The 18,562-nt window shown below is 34.9% G+C and overlaps 1 protein-coding gene across 1 annotated transcript; it reads left to right on the forward strand.

Moving 5' to 3' along the window:
* The first annotated feature begins 7,259 nt into the window (after positions 1 to 7,259).
* On the forward strand, positions 7,260 to 17,108 carry spoplb (speckle type BTB/POZ protein like b). Its single transcript, XM_051913015.1, has 13 exons — positions 7,260 to 7,453; positions 8,968 to 9,083; positions 9,859 to 9,988; positions 11,121 to 11,245; positions 11,336 to 11,457; positions 12,401 to 12,552; positions 12,652 to 12,779; positions 12,865 to 13,042; positions 13,235 to 13,290; positions 13,972 to 14,094; positions 14,202 to 14,344; positions 14,888 to 14,941; positions 16,089 to 17,108. The coding sequence occupies exons 4-13, from the start codon at positions 11,168 to 11,170 to the stop codon at positions 16,231 to 16,233; spliced, it is 1,179 nt and encodes a 392-aa protein (XP_051768975.1). The 5' UTR covers positions 7,260 to 7,453; positions 8,968 to 9,083; positions 9,859 to 9,988; positions 11,121 to 11,167; the 3' UTR covers positions 16,234 to 17,108.
* Positions 17,109 to 18,562: the final 1,454 nt, after the last annotated feature.

Raw genomic sequence — 18,562 nt, forward strand, 5'->3', positions numbered from 1 at the left:
CGGTGTACATGCAGACCTTCCTTTTAATAACCCTTGGGGAACGTTTTGCTGACATGCAAACATGCACATGCACTCAAATCAAACAGTGCTGTCAAATCGATTAATCGCGATTAATCGCATCTAACATAAAAGTTGTGTGTGTATACACATTTATATTTATCAACCCGATCACATGAGAATGTGTATCAATAGTACGTACGTGTAATATCGTGGAATATATATGGCAAAATGAGTTTTGGCGTGCATATGATACACAGTTTTTCATGTGCATATGATACGCACTTTATGGCGTGCATATAATACGCTTGGAAGTCTTAGGTAGGATTAGTGGTGTGGGGTTCGTGCATATTATACGCCATAAAGTGCGTATTATATGCATGTCAAAACTCATTTTGGCGTTTATATTCCACAAGATTACACGCGCGTATAATTGATACGCATTTTCATGTGAATAGGTTCATATACATATATTTATACATATTTACATACATATTTACAGTATACATATATGTGTGTGTGTATGTATATGTATATGTAAACAAACTGTTAGATGTGATTAATTGCAATTAATCGATTTGACAGCACTATCACTAACACATGCAAACTGTACAAATACAAATACATACACAAATCCTCATGCAAATTGATATCAAAAACATGCGCAATCTTCTATCAAGCATATGTACATGTCTATTATCGATCAAAAGTTTGAATAATTATTATTTTTTAAATGTTTTTAAAAAGCCAGGAATACTGTCTTGGTGAGCGATTTAAGTTGTTAGTGTAATTTAGTGTGGATTTGAGATTTTTTGAAAGGGTCATTTAAGAGAGGATTCTGTTTTTGTCATATAATAATTTTAGAGTTCTATTTCTGTTTATGGCCTCATGATTGTGTTGTGGAAACTGGAAACTATAAAGTAGAGATGGCATGAATCTTTCACTACAAAAATGTGTGGTTTGACTTTGTGGAATCCCTCTTGTAGACCGGGTGTTAATCACTTTTCTCTCGCTATCCTTTCCCCCCTATCTCTCTCCATCCTTCACTCTGTTGCCAAAGGTTTTAAAACTCATTACTATTACCCGGATTAGAATTCAGAACTCAAACAATGAAGTTAATTACGACAGATGATTACTGCTGTAAGAGCTCTGGAGTTCTTAAGACATTAGTTGCCGGGGGGGGGGACTTTGTAGGAGCGTGCTGCAACTGAAACCAGCTCAGCTAAACCTATGCTGAACTATTTTGTTTTTGGTCAAAACAGGAAAAAAAAAATGTAGTAGTAGTGCATAATTAAAAATGACATTTTATTCACCATAAAAAAGGTAGTCTGGAGGAATATGCTCAGCGGTACTCTGTATTTGATCCAGAAATCTAAATTACATTTTTTTATATATATATATATATATATTTTATATTCCACCAATTTGTTCAAATCAATATTTGGAATAGCAGTGGAAATGCTTGCTTCCGCATGCACCACTGATAATAACAAAAACAGGTCAGAAATCTGTGTCTGCATACTAAAGTCAGAATGTTCTGTTTGATGCAGCATTTCAGCTTTTCATTCTGATGAAAATGGCCAACAGCAGTTGTGTGAACATCAGTGCTTTTATCATCAAAGAAAAGTGTCAATTATGATAGAATCTTTTAAACTCTAATATTAACAACACTGATGCTGAAAAGTGTGATCAAGCATCTTTCCTTTATGTGTCCCACTACCTTGACAGGGAATTTCTGTCTTATAATTGGGAAAGCTAGAGGGGTAAACTCAACACACACTGTGCAGAAACATCATCTTTTTTTCTTTTTTGGCTCTCTTTTTTCTGTCCCTTTAATGTTTCTTCCTTCATTTCGTTTCTTTCTCTTTTTTAATCTATGAGAAGAAAACTGGCAGATGTGTTTGACAAAAAAAAAATCAAAGTAAAATATAATGGCATTTCGGGTATTTTGGAAAACATTTTGCTGCAGTTCATAACCATATATTATTAACTGATAGCGATAATAAAACCAACCTACTTGAACTATTCTGCTTTATAATAACATAAAACAGAATTTTAACAATAATTTACTTTTACGGTACATTTTATTATTGTCTTTTTGTATTGTCTCTTAAATATATAGCCTAAAGTCGCAATGAAATGGAATTAGCAACAAATCTTTTCTTCCACATTGTGACATACATTCAAGTGTAACGGATTATCATAAAAGAAAAAATATAGGGCGGGGACTCAAAAATGGAGGCAGATGAATGTGAGCATGCAGGTTTACACAACAACAATGTACTAAAAACAGAAAAGTTTTTCCTTTGCGTTTTTTGAAAAGTTTTGCGTACAGATAACAATGTTGTCAAAACGCTCCCTGTTCACACGGATCCGTGAACACTAAAAACACTAAAAACATTGTATTATGCATGCCAGGCCACTAGTTGGCAATGTCACTTTGTAAAGAAACACTACTCATCTATAGACTGAACACGTAATACGCATGCATATTCACAAATTTGGATACGATAACGTTTTCAAAAACTTGCACTTTGAAACTAGTTTTAAAAGGTTTGCATTTTCCCCCATAACATCATTGTCGTGTAAATGAACGGGCAAAACTAAAAAAAAAACGTGTTCCATCGCAAACAGTGTCATTTAAAGGATTAGTTGACTTTCAAATGAAAATTACCCCAAGCTTTAGTCACGCTCAAATCATCCTAGGTGTATATGACTTTCTTGTTTCTGATGAACACAATCGGATATTAATAAATATCCTGATGCATCCAAGCTTTATAATGGCAGTGATAGGGATCAACGAGTATGAGCTGAAGAAAGTGCCTCCATCCACATCCATACATCATAAACATACTCCACACGGCTCCAGGGGGGTTAATAAAGACCTTTGGAAGCAAAGCGATGTGTTTGTGTAAAAAAAATATATCCATATTTAACAAGTTATGAAGTAAAATATCTAGCTTCCGAAGTTACGAAGAAAGTGTAAAACTCTCGCAGTTCAGAAAGCTTGTGCTATGTCCTACACCTTCCCTATTCAACTAACGGAAAAAAAAAATTAACTGACGTGACAGCAGTTTACAATTTCTTCGTAACTTGAATACGGAAGGTGGTCTGGCAGAAGCTAGATATTTTACTTCATAACTTGTTAAATATGGATTTTTTTTTTTTTTTTTTACACAAACGCATCGTTTCGCTTCAGAAGGCCTTTATTAACCCCCTGGAATACGTTTATGAGGGATGGATGTGGATGAAAGTACTTTCTTCAGCTCATACTCATTGATCCTCGCTCACTGCAATTATAAAGCTCGGATGCATCAGGATATTTATTAATATTTCTCCGATTGTGTTCATCGGAAAGAAGAAAGTCATATACACCTAGGATGGCTTGAGGGTGAATAAAGCTTGGGGTAATTTTCATTTGAAAGTCAACTAATCCTTTAAACACATCCTAAATTATTGGAAAAGTCCCGCATACGTCTCCAGAGAGAAGTCTGTCATTTCAAGGGAAGATCAAGTTATATTTTGATTAAAAATTACAAGTAGAAATTAAAGCTGCAAGCAGTGATGAAAGGGCCCTCGCACCCGGGCTCACCACCACCCGGTGGCCTTAGGAAATGAGTGAACAGTGGGCTACATGCATGTAAGCGAGTAAATACAGAAGAATTATGGCAAATTCATTTCAAAGTGCCACACTTCCTGCTGCCAACAGGTGGCGCTTTGTCTGTAACTGAATATTGCCATGTAGATGTCTTCAGGCCAGGACTATTATCAAACATGTGAAGTTTGGAGCAGATCGGACATTGTATGCCTGAGTTATAACAACTTTCTTTTTTTGTGGCGTTAATCGCATACATTAGCACATTAGCACTTAGCAGAGTGTTGCATGATTTAACATGTTTCTAATATGTTTGGTACTTCGTGGCATATTGAAATGTGTTTCTGGGAGTGAATTACAGTGTAAAGCATGCCATTTCCTGTTGCCAGCAGGGTGCGCTATGACTAACTGAATATTGGCATGTCTTCAGGCCAGGACTCTTATCACACATGTGAAGTTTGGGGCAGGTTGGACATTGTATGCCCTGAGTTACAACAGGTTCCTGTTTCATGGCGAATCATCAAACTTTGTTAGGCCACCACGGACACGCCCTTCAGTGAAAACTCAAGATCTTCACAATTTAACATCGCTAAGGCCTTAAGGTTAGACTGACCAAATATGATGTTGTTCTGGTTAAATCTCAATGAGGAGTTAATCACAGTGTAAAACATGCAATTTCCTGTTGACTGCAGGTGGCACTATGACTGTAACTGAATATTTGTCATGTAGACGTCTTCAGGCCAGGACTCTAATAAAACATGTGAAGTTTAGGGCAGATCCGACATTGTATGCCCGAATTACAACAACTTCGTTTTTCGTGGCGAAACATCGAATATTGTCAGGCTGCCACGGAAACACCCTTCAGCAAAAATTCAAGATCTTCGCAATTTAACATCCCAAAGGCCTTTAGATTAAACTGACCAAATATGATGTTTATCTGATAAAATCTCTAGGAGGAGTTCATTAAAGGACTGGAAATGGCAAAAACTACAAATATTTTGCAGAGAAAAGTCAAAATATCTCACTTCCTGTTGGGTTTTCAGATTTTGCACCTAGGACTTTTTTGTAGGTATTGGGCTGTTACATGTGTCTACCGAATTTCATACCTGTAAGCGCGAAGGGCGCTTAATTTAAATTTTGTAGGTGGTGCTATTGAGCCATTTTGCCACACCTAATTCTGAAACCCATATCAGACGTAAATTTTCACCACTTCTGACGTGTGTGCAAAGTTTCGTGAGTTTTCAAGCATGTTTAGGCCCTCAAAAATGCTATTCATTTTGGAGAAGAAGAAGAATTGGCCGAGCAAATAGGGTCCTCACACCATCACCACCTACAAAAATCGGCGCCACCTACAAAATCGGTGCTCGGGCCCTAAAAAAGAAAAATGCTTGCATAAATGATTCAATAATACACATTTAGAAAATAGAAAGTATAGATATTTCACATTGACTTTAACTGTGATCTAAAATGATTTTTTACTTTACCTTAAATTATATTTTTACAGTCTACTGTGAAAAAATATTGTTGGTTTAACTTAAAAAAGTAAGTAACCTGGTTGCTTTAAAATTTTGAGTTAATTAAAACTAAAAATTTAAGTTAATACAAAGAACGATTAGTTTAATCAACAGAAACCCAAAATATTGTTATCTGAGCAACATTAGTAAATCTAAGATGATCTGACCAGAGAAAAAAAATATGTTTACAGTGTAATTAACAGATTTCTAACATTTTATAGTGTAAACAAGGATCATCATCACTCAAAGTAGAAACACTTTGTAGTTGTTTATTAAAAGCCCCTTTGTATTTTTCAGTATAATGATTTGTATGCATGGCTGTTACAATCCAGATCTACCTTTTACCACTGACACTGAATTATAAAATCCTTTTATTAAACTTTCGTCTGCGTTTGATAATAGAACAGTGTCATGTAAATTCCCCCTAAATTATTGGAGAAGGCCCGCATGTCGTCTGTCATTTCAGCGTAAGATCAAGTTATGATATTATGATTAAAAATTACAGGTTAAAAAAAGTAATAAAAAACATGCTTGCATAAATGATTGACAATAATATCAATAATTTGCATTTAGAAAATAGAAGTTTTATTTCATATTGACTTTAATTGTAATTTAAAATGATTTTTACATACAAAAAATGTATATATTTTTATAGTTAACTACTGTAAAAAAAAAAAAAAAAACTATTGTTGGTTTAACTTAAAAAAGTAAAGTAAGTAAACTGGTTGCTTTAAAATTTTAAGTTAATTGAAACTAAAAATTTGGGTTAATACAAATAGATTAGTTTAATCAACAGAAACTCAAAATTTTGTGTTATATGAGCAACATTGGTGAATCTAAGTTGATTTGACTAGAAATTGATAAGTTGATTTGACTAAAAATGTTGTAATAACAAATAAGATTTTTTTTTTTTTACAGTGTAATTAAAAGATTTAGTATTTTTAATTTTTTTTTTTTTTTAAATTACTAACATTTTATAGTGTAAACCAAGATCATCATGACTAAAAGTTGCAAGACTTTGTAGTTGTTTATTAAAAGCCCCTTTGTATTTTTCTATAAAATGATTTGTATGCATGGCTGTTACAATCCAGATCTACATTTTACCAATGACACTGAATTATAAAAGCCTTTTATTAAACTTTCATCTGCGTTTGATAATAGAATATTTTTCCACACAAATACCAGTTCATCCACTCTCATCTTTTTCATTTAGTTGATAATCCTCTTAGTTTCAAACACAGATAGTGCCATGCAGCAGGTCACAGGGCATTGAGACTCAGGTTTTGTCATGGTAATGAAGCAAGTGAGACAGCTTTTAATTCACAGACGATGAGCTCACATCAGAAATAATAGTTTTTTTTTTTTTTAAATCATTCAAATTGGCAAGTCACTTTTTCATCTGTTATTATTTCCATGTATATCTCCCCTGGCTTAAAGGAACTGCCTTTCATATTTCATTGAGTGATAGCCTGGATTTGTTGAGGATCATTACCATTACAACAGCCCCTGCAAAAATACTGTTATCTTCTCCCGTGATATCAAACGATGATATATATTGTGAGGCATCTCATTCAGTCTCACAGACGTGATACCGATCAACGTGCCAAGAGTATATAATGATGAAGTAGGAGAAAATATAATTTGACTCAGCCCTAGTGACACTTCAGTCCCGTTAGGTTATGTGGTTAAGGGGGAACTGGATAGTCATGCCTTTTCATATATATATAGGCCTATACATCCTTAAAAGAGTAACTGGATTTTGTCATACAAATCCCAATAATTTTTTAGGTAGTTTCTAGACTGTTACAAAAATGTAGGCTTAGACCACATGGTGTATATAACATAATGTCACATATTGTATGTGATAAAGTACCTATATATTATAGGTTTATTCTATTATATCTATATCTTCATTTCATACTTTTTTGCCCCACTTCATGGAAACTGCTAGTGCCTATATGGAGCTGAGATTAACTTTGCAGTGCATCATAAAATGTACTGTCTTATCTAAGTAATGGCAGCCAAACTAATTAAAAACAACAACGATAATTACTCCATCAGTAGTGGCGAATCGCATTTCTAGCCATTAGGATTTAGTGTACGCTGCAAACTAACTGTGCTTGTTATTAGAACAGATGGTTTGAGAGGAAGTTCTGTGCGCATGCGCAGTGCGCCTGCACAGAGCTGAAGCGCAGGCAGCGCTATGAGAGACAGAGAGAGAAAAACACCCCTTATCTGTAGAGAAAGGCTCAAAAGTTCACTCGTTTCGCACAAAATTCTTTCTACGACTCACTCAGGTCACATATCGTACCGTGTTTCTATGTCTGTGATGCGGAGTGTCTAAGAGGTTTGTAAAATTATTTTTTCTTGTATTTTAACCACCGCTCTGCGCACTGACACAAAGACAGATGCTTACTCGATCTACACCATTATGTGCTGCTTTGGGACAAACAAATCAGATACGTGCGGGGTTTAGTAGAATGATCTTTCTTTGTTTCGGCCTTAAAGCAACATTGTTGGCTGGGCTTTGTTATGGTTCTGTCTCTTGTTTGGGCCGTGCATGAAATTTAGGCCAAACGAGACGAGCCTTGGTCGGCTAACTTGGTTTCCTTGACTCTTTTTCTCTTCGTTTTCCGCGTCAGTTGCACAGCAAGCGGATATACCAGAAAGACGACAAGTGTTCGGCGCTTATATGTATGTACAAACTTGTTCGAACGCGGTAAGAAACACGGATATCGATTTATAACCAAAACTTGGGGCGGATGGGGCTGATATTGTAGCGCGTTACAGCGATGTCCGATTCGCGAACGAACGAATCGTTTCTTAGAGTCGAATCTTTTCAGTGAATTGATTGATTTGGTTCACAAAGCCTAATTGAACGATTTGTTCGCGATTCACAATCGTTTCGAGCGGTTCTCAACTACTTATTCGTAATGAACATGTTAACAATCGAGAATCGACTCTTTCGGACTTGCCGATTTCCAGTTATTCTGATCGACAACTCGACGACTCATTAAATCTAGAACCATCTTTCAGATATTCATTATCAATATATTATTTTATATGCTGTTTATTTTATATAACAAAAAATGAAAACAAAGCTTCTAAATCGAGACTTTTTTGCTAACAATGTCTAGAGTGGTGGCCGAAGGCTGGTACAACAACAATAATCATGAGGTTTTTTTGTTTGTTTGTTTGTTTTGTTTTTTTAATAGATAATTTGCTTCGGCCAATAATTATTCGTCCACTTGACCAGTAAACAAAAGTAGTTCCTATTTGTTTTAAGTTATTAATTTTCAAAATTTATTTGCAGCCCTATTAGTGTAAAAACGATCAATTTCTTTCATCCCATTTTTCTTAAATACTCTGTAAAATAAATGTTAGTTTAATTTCAGCTATGGTATGTGCATATCATTGTACTGCCACTATATCTGTTGTCATCGTTTCAGCCATCCATTGTTGACCATAAGGGCAGTGCAATATTTTTAAAAAGTACTTTTCAGAAAGTTCTTTCCTCAACATTTTTTTTGTGTGTATGTTTTTGATTTCATAGTCTCTTAAACTGTTTTACAATTGGCTTGTGTGTGTTCCTGTTCTCTAAATCAGTTATCAAACATCATAATGCCCTTTGCATTTATTGCTGCATTTTATGGGGGTTGTGCATTTCACTTGTCAACAGAACGTTCATAAACACAACTCGTTTTTTTATTTAGTTCTAGATTGTCTCGTTCACCCGACTCAAATCTGGCCATATCAGCGTTATGATGTCAATAGTCTATAGTCAGAAATGTGGGCTGCAAAGACTGAACTTGATGCAGTGCCAGTGTAGATGTGGTGTTAAAATCCAGTTATTCCTGCCAGGGTTCATTGAGTCTCTGCTGAGAGTGGCATCCCACTGAACCACCCTCATCTGCCAAGCTTTCCGCTCTGGAAGGCTCGCAAAACTCCCACAAGTGAGATTCAGCATTCTTACTGAGGTGAGTGTGTGTTTTCATAAGGTCAGTTATTAAGTGTAAATTAGTTAAATGAAGACTTGATTGTAGAGATTGGTGAATTCAGCTGGCACATTGATTCGTTTCATCCAATACAAGTTAAGCTCAGTTGACATAACATATTGCTGATTACTACAGTAAATAATCAATAAATAACTCTATACAATGGAAGTAAACAGGGCCAGGAAATAATATTAAAATGCATAGCCTCAAGATATTAGTGATACAGTTGCTTACTGACCTTGTCTGTGTACTAGTTCCTTCCAATTTTTTTGTTTTGTCATCATGGTGTAAGGCCGGTCATAATCTGTTCACCATGACTGGTGAAGAAAAACAGCCAGAAATCATCCAAATCATTCATCTTTATTCACACCTGTTCATTTTCTGGCAACATTCACAGATATTACTTAGCTGACTAATAACTAGCAGTTGATTTAATTTAGAAAAGCAGTCCCACCTCCATATATACAAAGAATGCATGGAAGAATTACAGAAAATAACAGCTTCACATTTTGGTTGTTTAACCCTCAGGATGCTGGCATTGCTTGCTTTCTCTATTTGCGGTTTTTGCGAACTAAGGGACAAGTTGTGTTCTGTGCTAAATCTAATCTACATTATGCAACAAATGCTGTAGATTGATTTTGTTCTGAGTATTCTGGAAGTACTGTATGTTCTTTTGTTTTTCATTCCAAGTTAATAAGTTAAAGTTTTGCTGATTTTCATGACATGGATGCAAGGTTAATTCTGTGTCTGTGTTTAGGATGGCTTGTTTAGAGGCTGAGGTCAGTATGCACTGCTAGTCATTATTTCCAGTCACTCTGACGGCTGTGTCTCTGAGCTTGAGCCCAGGGATGACATGGAAACACAGCCTGCTGATCTCTGAACACAAGGTATTATTTGACTATACATTCTCAATGACCTCCTATATTGCTCAGTTTTTGCCATTACAGTTATTTCTATTAATATTGGTTCTTTTTCGAAGCCCTTATAAGTATTACACTTTGCCATCTACACTACTGTTAAAAAGACTGTCAGAAAGATTTTTGTTTTTTAAAGAAATGAATACTTTTATTCTGCAATATGGTTGAGAACATTATTCTGCAAGGATGCATTAAATTGATCAAAAGTAACTTGTTTTACTTGTTTGACTTGACAAAAAAATCTATTTAAAAATAAATGCTGTTCTTTTGAACTTTCTGTTCATGAAAGAATCCTGAAAAATGTTTTTACCACAAAAATATTAAGCAGCACAACATTGATAATAATAAGAAATGTTTTTGAGCATCAAATCAGCATATTAGAATGATTTTTAAAGGATCATGTGACACTAAAGACTGGAGTAATGAAGCTGAAAATTCAGATATGCCATCAGAGGAATAAATTATATTTTAAAATGTATTAAAATATAAAGTAGTTATTTCAAATTGTAATAATATTTAATAATATTACTGTTTTTACTGTATTTTTGATCAAATAACTGCAGCCTTGGTGAGCATAAGAGACTTTTTAAAAAATATAAAATACATACCGCAAACTTTTGAACAGTAGCGACTTTTCTAAGTGATCATTCTTAGGAGTTTTTCTTGGCAAATGATAAAATGGTCCAAAAAAAATCCAATAGACTTACATTGTAGGAAGGACGTGAGCCACATATCCCAGAACACTCTAGAAACCACCTAGAAACACTAGAAAAATCATTGTGGTCTGTTGTGTTCATTTATAAGTCGCTTTGGATAAAAGCGTCTGCTAAATGAATAATTGTAAATTTGGTGGTGAGTTTTGCTTTTTCAGAAAATGCAAAAATCTAGTTTCTTAGTAGAATACAAACCAAATTATGATTGAATGTTTATGTTAGCAACCACTATATATAAACTTTGACCTAATAGTGTTACCTCAGTTGTGATTATTTATAGACATTTGAGAGAGCTGCCTTGTGATTGTAACCAGTTCTCATATTGGGAAATCATATTGACTCATTGACCTGTTTTGACTGCAGTTGTGTCTTGATTTTTGTGTGTGTAGGCCGAGCAGTGAGCTAAATCAGGGACGTGGAAGGGTGAAAGCAGGCCATGTCACGGGTTCCCACACCCCCTCCCCCAGGGGAAATGACATCAGGACCTGTGGCGGAGAGCTGGTGTTATACACAGGTGAGAGAGACAGAGTGAATGGAAAGAGAACCGTTCTGAGTTGCGAGTCATCAATGTCCCTGTGTTTTTTTTGTTTTTTTTTATCAACAGGTAAAAGTCGTGAAGTTTTCTTACATGTGGACGATTAACAACTTCAGCTTCTGTCGGGAGGAGATGGGAGAAGTTGTGAGGAGCTCGACCTTCTCCTCAGGCCCCAACGATAAGATGAAATGGTGAGTTTCACCGTGTTCTGAGTGTTGTCGATAGCTCTCAAGTGGCCTCTTAATTCTTCTCTCTAATGCCCCACCATCCTGCCCAACCAAACACACTCACATACGCGCACAAATACAGCTTTGACCTTTCCAAAAATCATTGTCTGTGAAAGCACTGTGGCCCATTTTGATTGAGGTTGGGTTTACACTGAGCCGTCTGGGACAAATTTCGGAGAACGCAAAAGATTTCTTTTGTCACTAACAGTTGATTAATTGCTTTTACGATGAATCCTAGTGTACGATGAAGTTTTGGCAATATCAGACGTTTTTAATCACAGTCCTGCAGTGTGACTGCTTCTACGATGGCTATTTCCAGACAAAAAATTTGCTAAAGAAACAATAAAATCACATTTTATTCATATAACTTATTTAGTTGCCAAATTACAGAATTGTGTGGTTATAGGTGGTTGTTCAGAGGCAGTGTTGTTCATGCTATTGAATTGGTTTAAAAAAAAAAAAAATCTATAAATATTTTTATATTTGCATTTGACTGCATATGGATACATGCTTTATTTTCCAAACTTTGTTTTTAAATTAAGAAATTTAATTATTTTTTTATTTTAAAGTGTATGTATATGTGTGTGTATATGATGACAACAACTTTTGATCTCCTAACTGAACTCCTTTTGACAAGTTGATCATAGAAATAAAAATTGTATTTGTTTTTTTTTGTTTGAATGCACGCTCGCGTTTCGCTTTCAGGATCACGCTTACTTTTTAAATAGGGAGCGGCAGTGCTGAGCACGCATTCTACAAGATAAGACATTAGGCTCTGTTGTGCAATTAATTCTCTGCCATGGTCTTGTCAGTCATCTCGTCACTTACTCGAGAAATCTCGTCACCCCCCCCCCTATATATATATATATCTTTTTATAACACACTTTTTCTTTTCTTTTTTCTGTAGGTGTTTGCGAGTGAACCCAAAGGGTCTGGATGATGAGAGTAAAGATTATCTCTCTCTGTACTTATTGCTTGTCAGTTGCCCAAAAAGTGAAGTGAGAGCAAAGTTCAAGTTTTCTTTACTGAACGCCAAAAGAGAAGAAACTAAAGCCATGGGTAAGAGTTTTCTGGCTGCTCAGAGGATTGAGTTTGGTTGTGTGGAGTAACTAAATGTTTTATTTGTATTTGTGCTTCTGTTTTCTCCTCACACTTCAGAAAGCCAAAGAGCCTACCGCTTCGTCCAGGGAAAGGACTGGGGCTTCAAGAAGTTCATCAGGAGAGATTTCTTGCTGGATGAAGCTAACGGACTTCTTCCTGATGACAAGCTCACTCTGTTCTGTGAGGTACGGTATCATGTACCGTTTCATGTATACTAAATGTTTTGCTGTAATAATGTCCTTGCTTCAAACCAATGACTCATTTGTTTAGGTGAGTGTGGTCCAGGACTCCGTAAACATCTCTGGCCAGTCGAACACAAACATGCTGAAGGTTCCAGAGTGTCAGCTTTCCGACGACCTGGGTAACCTGTGGGAAGGCTCTAGGTTCACAGACTGCAGCTTGTTCGTAGGAGGGCAAGAGTTCAAAGCGCACAAATCCATACTGGCAGGTGAGCTTAGTCATCCAAACACAGCATTGACAGATGCTTGGGGTAGACCCAGATTTTGCCTTGCTAAAAAGACAAGCTGCACAGACAATAGAGAATGTTCAGTGAAATGATAATGAGGCACGTGATGAATTTGGCAGTACTTAACGCGCATATGATTCACTTGAAACTGATGATTCATGTTTCCTTTGACAGCGAGGTCGCCAGTATTCAATGCCATGTTTGAACACAAAATGGAGGAGAGTAAAAAAGTAAGTGGAAAAAAAAATGAAGAAATTTGCACAGACCTACTCTTGGTTTTAGAATTACTATTTACCACATTTTGGAATAGTAGTAGTCATAATATATAATATATATATATTTTTTTTTTAGTATTTTTTTTTTTTATTTTATTAAACAATTTTTATAAAAAAAATCTTCTATCTAATATATAAATTTATATACACACATATATATATATATATATATATATATATATATATATATATAAATATATATAAATAGATTAATTTTGTCTGACAGTTTAACTCTGAGATATTGTCATATTTTATTACACACACGTACATATGTTTTTACACACACACGCACATATATATGTATATACACACAAACATATATACATATATTAGTATTTTTTTATTTTATTAAATAATTTTTATTAAAAAAAGTATTTATTTTGAAACGTTTTGTTTTATAAATTCTATAAAATCTATCTATACTTTTTTTTAATTTTTTTTTATTTAGCTTTTTTATTCTTCTGTTTCTTATATTTTTTTCTATTTTTATTTTTAATATACTGTTTTATAAATCTTGCCATGTTTACCATAAAGCTGCAGTTAATATTTTGCAATATTTCTTAATATTTTGTAATTTTAGAGAATTTTGTAATTCTAAACCAGATTAGGTTTTAAATTTTCTCAACCCTATTGCAGAACCGTGTGGACATCAGTGATGTGGAACCGGATGTATTTAGGGAAATGATGGTATTTATTTACACTGGTAAAGCTCCTAACCTGGAGAAAATGGCCGACAACCTGTTAGCTGCTGCAGACAAGGTAGGAGACTCTTGATCTTCCTGCATTGAAGGACAGGCGCTTTTGTTTTGTGTTCATGCTACTGTTGTGCTATCTGCTACCTGCTGTCTGTTTCTTTTTCTCTTTAGTATGCTCTGGAAAGATTAAAGGTACTATGTGAGGAGGCTCTCTGTAACAGTTTGTCTGTAGAAAATGTGGCCGACATCCTCATTCTGGCTGACCTGCACAGCGCAGAGCAGCTGAAAGCACAAGCCATAGACTTCATTAATAGGCAAGTACAAACACTCATAATCATTTAATCCTAAAAATTCCTTTGTACACTTTACAATTTGTGTTTACTGAACACTTAAAACATAATTTTATTTACCTTGCAAATATTTGCACATTTAATGCCTCACGAGTTTAACTGGGCTGTCTTAAAAGGATTCATGATGGGAGAATTTAGAGTGAAAATGCAATACATATATTATAAAAATAATCATCAATAATGAAGGGTTTAAAAAAAAAAAACAGTGTGAGAGGTGGATTATCTAAAATGGACCAACATATTTTAACATTTAAAAAAAAAAAAAAAAAAAACATTTTATATATATATATATGATAAATAACAATAATAAAATTATCATCTTTGTTTAAAGAATCTTTTTTGGCTTTAAATGGCTGATTAAAAGCAGAGCTGACAACTATATTAATTGCATTTATTTGTTTGACAGTAAATCACCTGTTAAATCTTAGTTTGTCCTAATAGTGACAGCCATAGCTCCAGTGCATTCTGGGAGCTCTGTGTGAATTCTGCTCTGTGCTCTTTCCTCAGATGCAGTGTTCTTAGACAGCTGGGCTGTAAAGATGGGAAGAACTGGAATAGCAAGTATGTGTGCTAACATGTTACAATCTCCCAAAGTCTTTTGCAAATAAAAAGCACCCTACACATCTGTAATTATGTGACTAAGATACCTGTAAAATGAAATGATTCACAGCCTGTGAGGATTTTACCTTGCACAAAAACGCATGACAACTCTTATTGTATTGCACTTTAGAAAGGAATAATCTGGGTTCAACGATATCTAAACACTATCAACAGCATCTGTAGCATACTTTTATTTATTATCATGCAAAATACCCACAAGAACAACTTTGTTACAGGCAGTTGAACCTCTGGTTATGGGTTCCCAGTAATCTCACCACTCAGACAACATTACAGCTTAAATAATAAAAACTAAAGCAGTAAGAAGTAAGCAGTAAGCAGAGCTAGTGTATTACAGTGAATTAAAAAAAATAAAAACAAATTTTATATATATATATATATATTTTTATATATATATATTTTTAATGTTTTTGAAAGAAGTCTCTCAAGTCATTTATTTGATCAAAAATACATTAAAACTGTAATATTGTGAAATATTATTAGAATTTAAAATAACTTGTTTTCTGTTTTAATATATATTTTAAAATGTAATTTATTCCTGTGATCCTGATCCTTCAGTGCATTCAAAAAACCCTCAAAAATTATCCATGATCCTTCAAAAAAGTCTAATATGCTGATTTTTAAAACATTTCTAATCAATGTTGAAAACAGTTGTGCTGATTAATTTCAGGACAAAAAAATTAGGGTTCTTTGGTGAAGTTAAAAGAACAACATTAATTTGACAGAAGTCTTCTGAAACACTATAAATCTCTGCTGTTACTTTTGATTAGTTTAATGCATGCTTGCTGAATAAAAGTATTAATTTGTTTTAAAAAATGACTTCAAACTTTTATATAAAATATTTATATTCACCGGATCATTTTGCACCATTACTGTACTCTAGATGTGATATTTATTTTTCCAAACCACATGCCACAGATGCTGTGAGTAGAGCTTAACTTGTTTTGAACCCAGAACATTCCTTTTAATTAGCATGATTTCACTGAATTAATAAAAATCCCAGATTATTTTTACTCATTTCATCAGTGTATAATGAATGTTATGTCATTTATAGATAAGAACCTTGAGGCTTGTTTTTGCTCTTTTGCAGTCATGCTGCAGACATAATGGAGACTGCGGGTTGGAAAGCGATGATTCAGTCCCATCCTCACTTAGTAGCCGAGGCATTCCGCGCTCTCGCATCAGCCCAGTGCACCCCTTTTGGTCTGCCTAGGAAACGGCTAAAACAGTCCTGACCTTTGCCCTCAGACTTCTTAGAACAAAACGCATGAGGAGGCAACTACCCCACCGAGCCCTACTTCCCCCTCCTTTTTGCCCCCTCTTCACTCACTCTTACCAGAGACACGATGGAGGAGCTAGTTCAAACCGCAGTGCTAAAGAAGAAAATGGACTTCGCTGTGCTGTTTACTTTGGGCGTCATTTGAGAAATGGCCTTAAAGGATCTGCCCCTCCGCTCCTTTGTGTCTCTATGTGTAGCTACGTGCCTGCTGCGACTGATCCCAGACCTGTCTGAATTGCACTAGCTCCTACATAATGCAGTAGTTTTAACATGGTGGTGTTTAGGACCTTGTATGTTACTTGTTCTTAAAGGGGGGGAGGGTTGCTTTAGCCCCTCTTATGAACTTGTGGTCTGACGTTTCAAAAAACCAAGTATACACTCACTAAACGCATACCCACGCACACGCATCGAGTGCAAAGATCGTCTCCACTGACACTTTTAAAGTGATGGTGTTGCCTATATTGCTGGCAGTATGTCGCATTGTATGTTTATCATCAAAATTGGCAAAGTATTAACTGAGGTCGTGCTGTAGAGTACTTGGTGAAATGTGATGCAATTCACATTATGAGTATTACACGAAAACGGCTAAAGATGACGATATTTTGCACCCTAAACTATTGGTAAATATGAAGATTTGTTTACCGTGCTGTTTACAGAAATTGTTTTCCCTTTTTCGCACAGAGTTATTTCTGAATTTAGTTGAAGTTATTTTCCATGGTTTAACGTACTCTATGGATCAGGAGATTTCTTTGTGTTGGAAAAAATGTATTGTGGTTCAGATTAACTTTGATTTATTGCTTTGGAAATAAAATCAAGAGAAAACAAATCAAATGTTTTTGTATTTTTTTTTTTTTTACAAAGCACAGTGTTTTTAAAGTCAACATTAACTCTGAATTGAGCTAATTTCTCAAATCATGTTCTTGGTCTTATTTTGAGTTAATTTTTATTTCCTTTTCCTTGTTCATGTTCTTTCATTAAATGGAAGAGACCTGTTTTCATTATCCATAATAAAAAAAAAAGCCAAACAAAAAACATGTTGACTTTAAAATGTGCTTTTTTATATATATAATGAATTTTTAATAAATTGTTCAGCAAATTTGAGAGGTTTTTGTAATTTAATACTTCCCCCTGCATGAAAACATTAAACATCTGAAAGTTTAGCCAATGTGAAAGACATTTCAAATATCTCTCAGGTAACTTTAGCCATTTTTCCCTCTTTAATTTTTTTTAAACTTTTTTTTATTTGCATGATTTTTTCTCTTTTTTTTTAATTGGTACATTTTGCCAGTCAATCACATGGTACTATTGAAATTAATTTAACTCCATTTAAAACCTCAGGCTGGGTTGAGATCAGTCAAATGAGATGTATTACAGCTTTGTTCTCCATTAGCATTATGTCACCAGTTTAATGGACACTATATATAGCTTGTTGTAAACAGTCCATATTCTCTTTGGTCTGTGGATTCAAAAGTCATTTGAATGAACTTTTAAAAAGTCTTCCCTTCTTTTAGTCTTTAAACATCTGGAGACGACTTAAGCTGAGATCAAAGCCAGCGTGCTGCAAATCCTCAAACGCCCAGTTCATCAGGCCATGCCATTAGAAAAATCACACTGACGTTATGGTATATTTTTCAGATCAGAGTCTGCATATACGATCAGACAGCAAAAGAAATGTTTTTCTGCTGATGTGAAACAATGTCTTTTTTTTCCTAATGGCAGAATTTACAGACATCAAATGAGAGTCTCCTCTGGTAGCATGGGGGGGATGCTAAGGCTTTTAAGAAGATTTTGAAGAAAATGTAGTACAGATTTGACTTCCAACACTTTGTTTGGCAACCACAATTTTTGTTTGTTCACAGCATCTGTGCAAGGATTTCTATCCAACTTGCAAAGTTGTACAACTGGAAATCTGCTGACAGTCTTGGGTCCTCACTTATAAAATGTTGCGTAGAAACCGTCCTACATTTGATCTTACGATCATATGCCAGTGCATACGCTTTCTTCCAGGTGTGAAATTTATAAATCATAAATTATCTTGAAATTGGGCGTAGCTAAATGGTTTCAAATCTCTGCCTTGTAAACGTTATCTAATTAATGTCGTGAACATAAAAGAGCACCAGTCAACGTCCAAATCCTTTACTTGAGAATGGCAAACGGCAAGAATTGCTTAGATTTCCCTAAATACCTGGGGCCTCATTTATAAAGCGTGCGTACGCACGCACAGATTTGATCTTACATTGCGCGTAGCTTAAATCCACGCCAACGCTCATAATTATAAAAACGGT

Source organism: Ctenopharyngodon idella, chromosome 11 (genome assembly GCF_019924925.1).
Source record: "Ctenopharyngodon idella isolate HZGC_01 chromosome 11, HZGC01, whole genome shotgun sequence".
Lineage (NCBI taxonomy): Eukaryota > Metazoa > Chordata > Actinopteri > Cypriniformes > Xenocyprididae > Ctenopharyngodon > Ctenopharyngodon idella.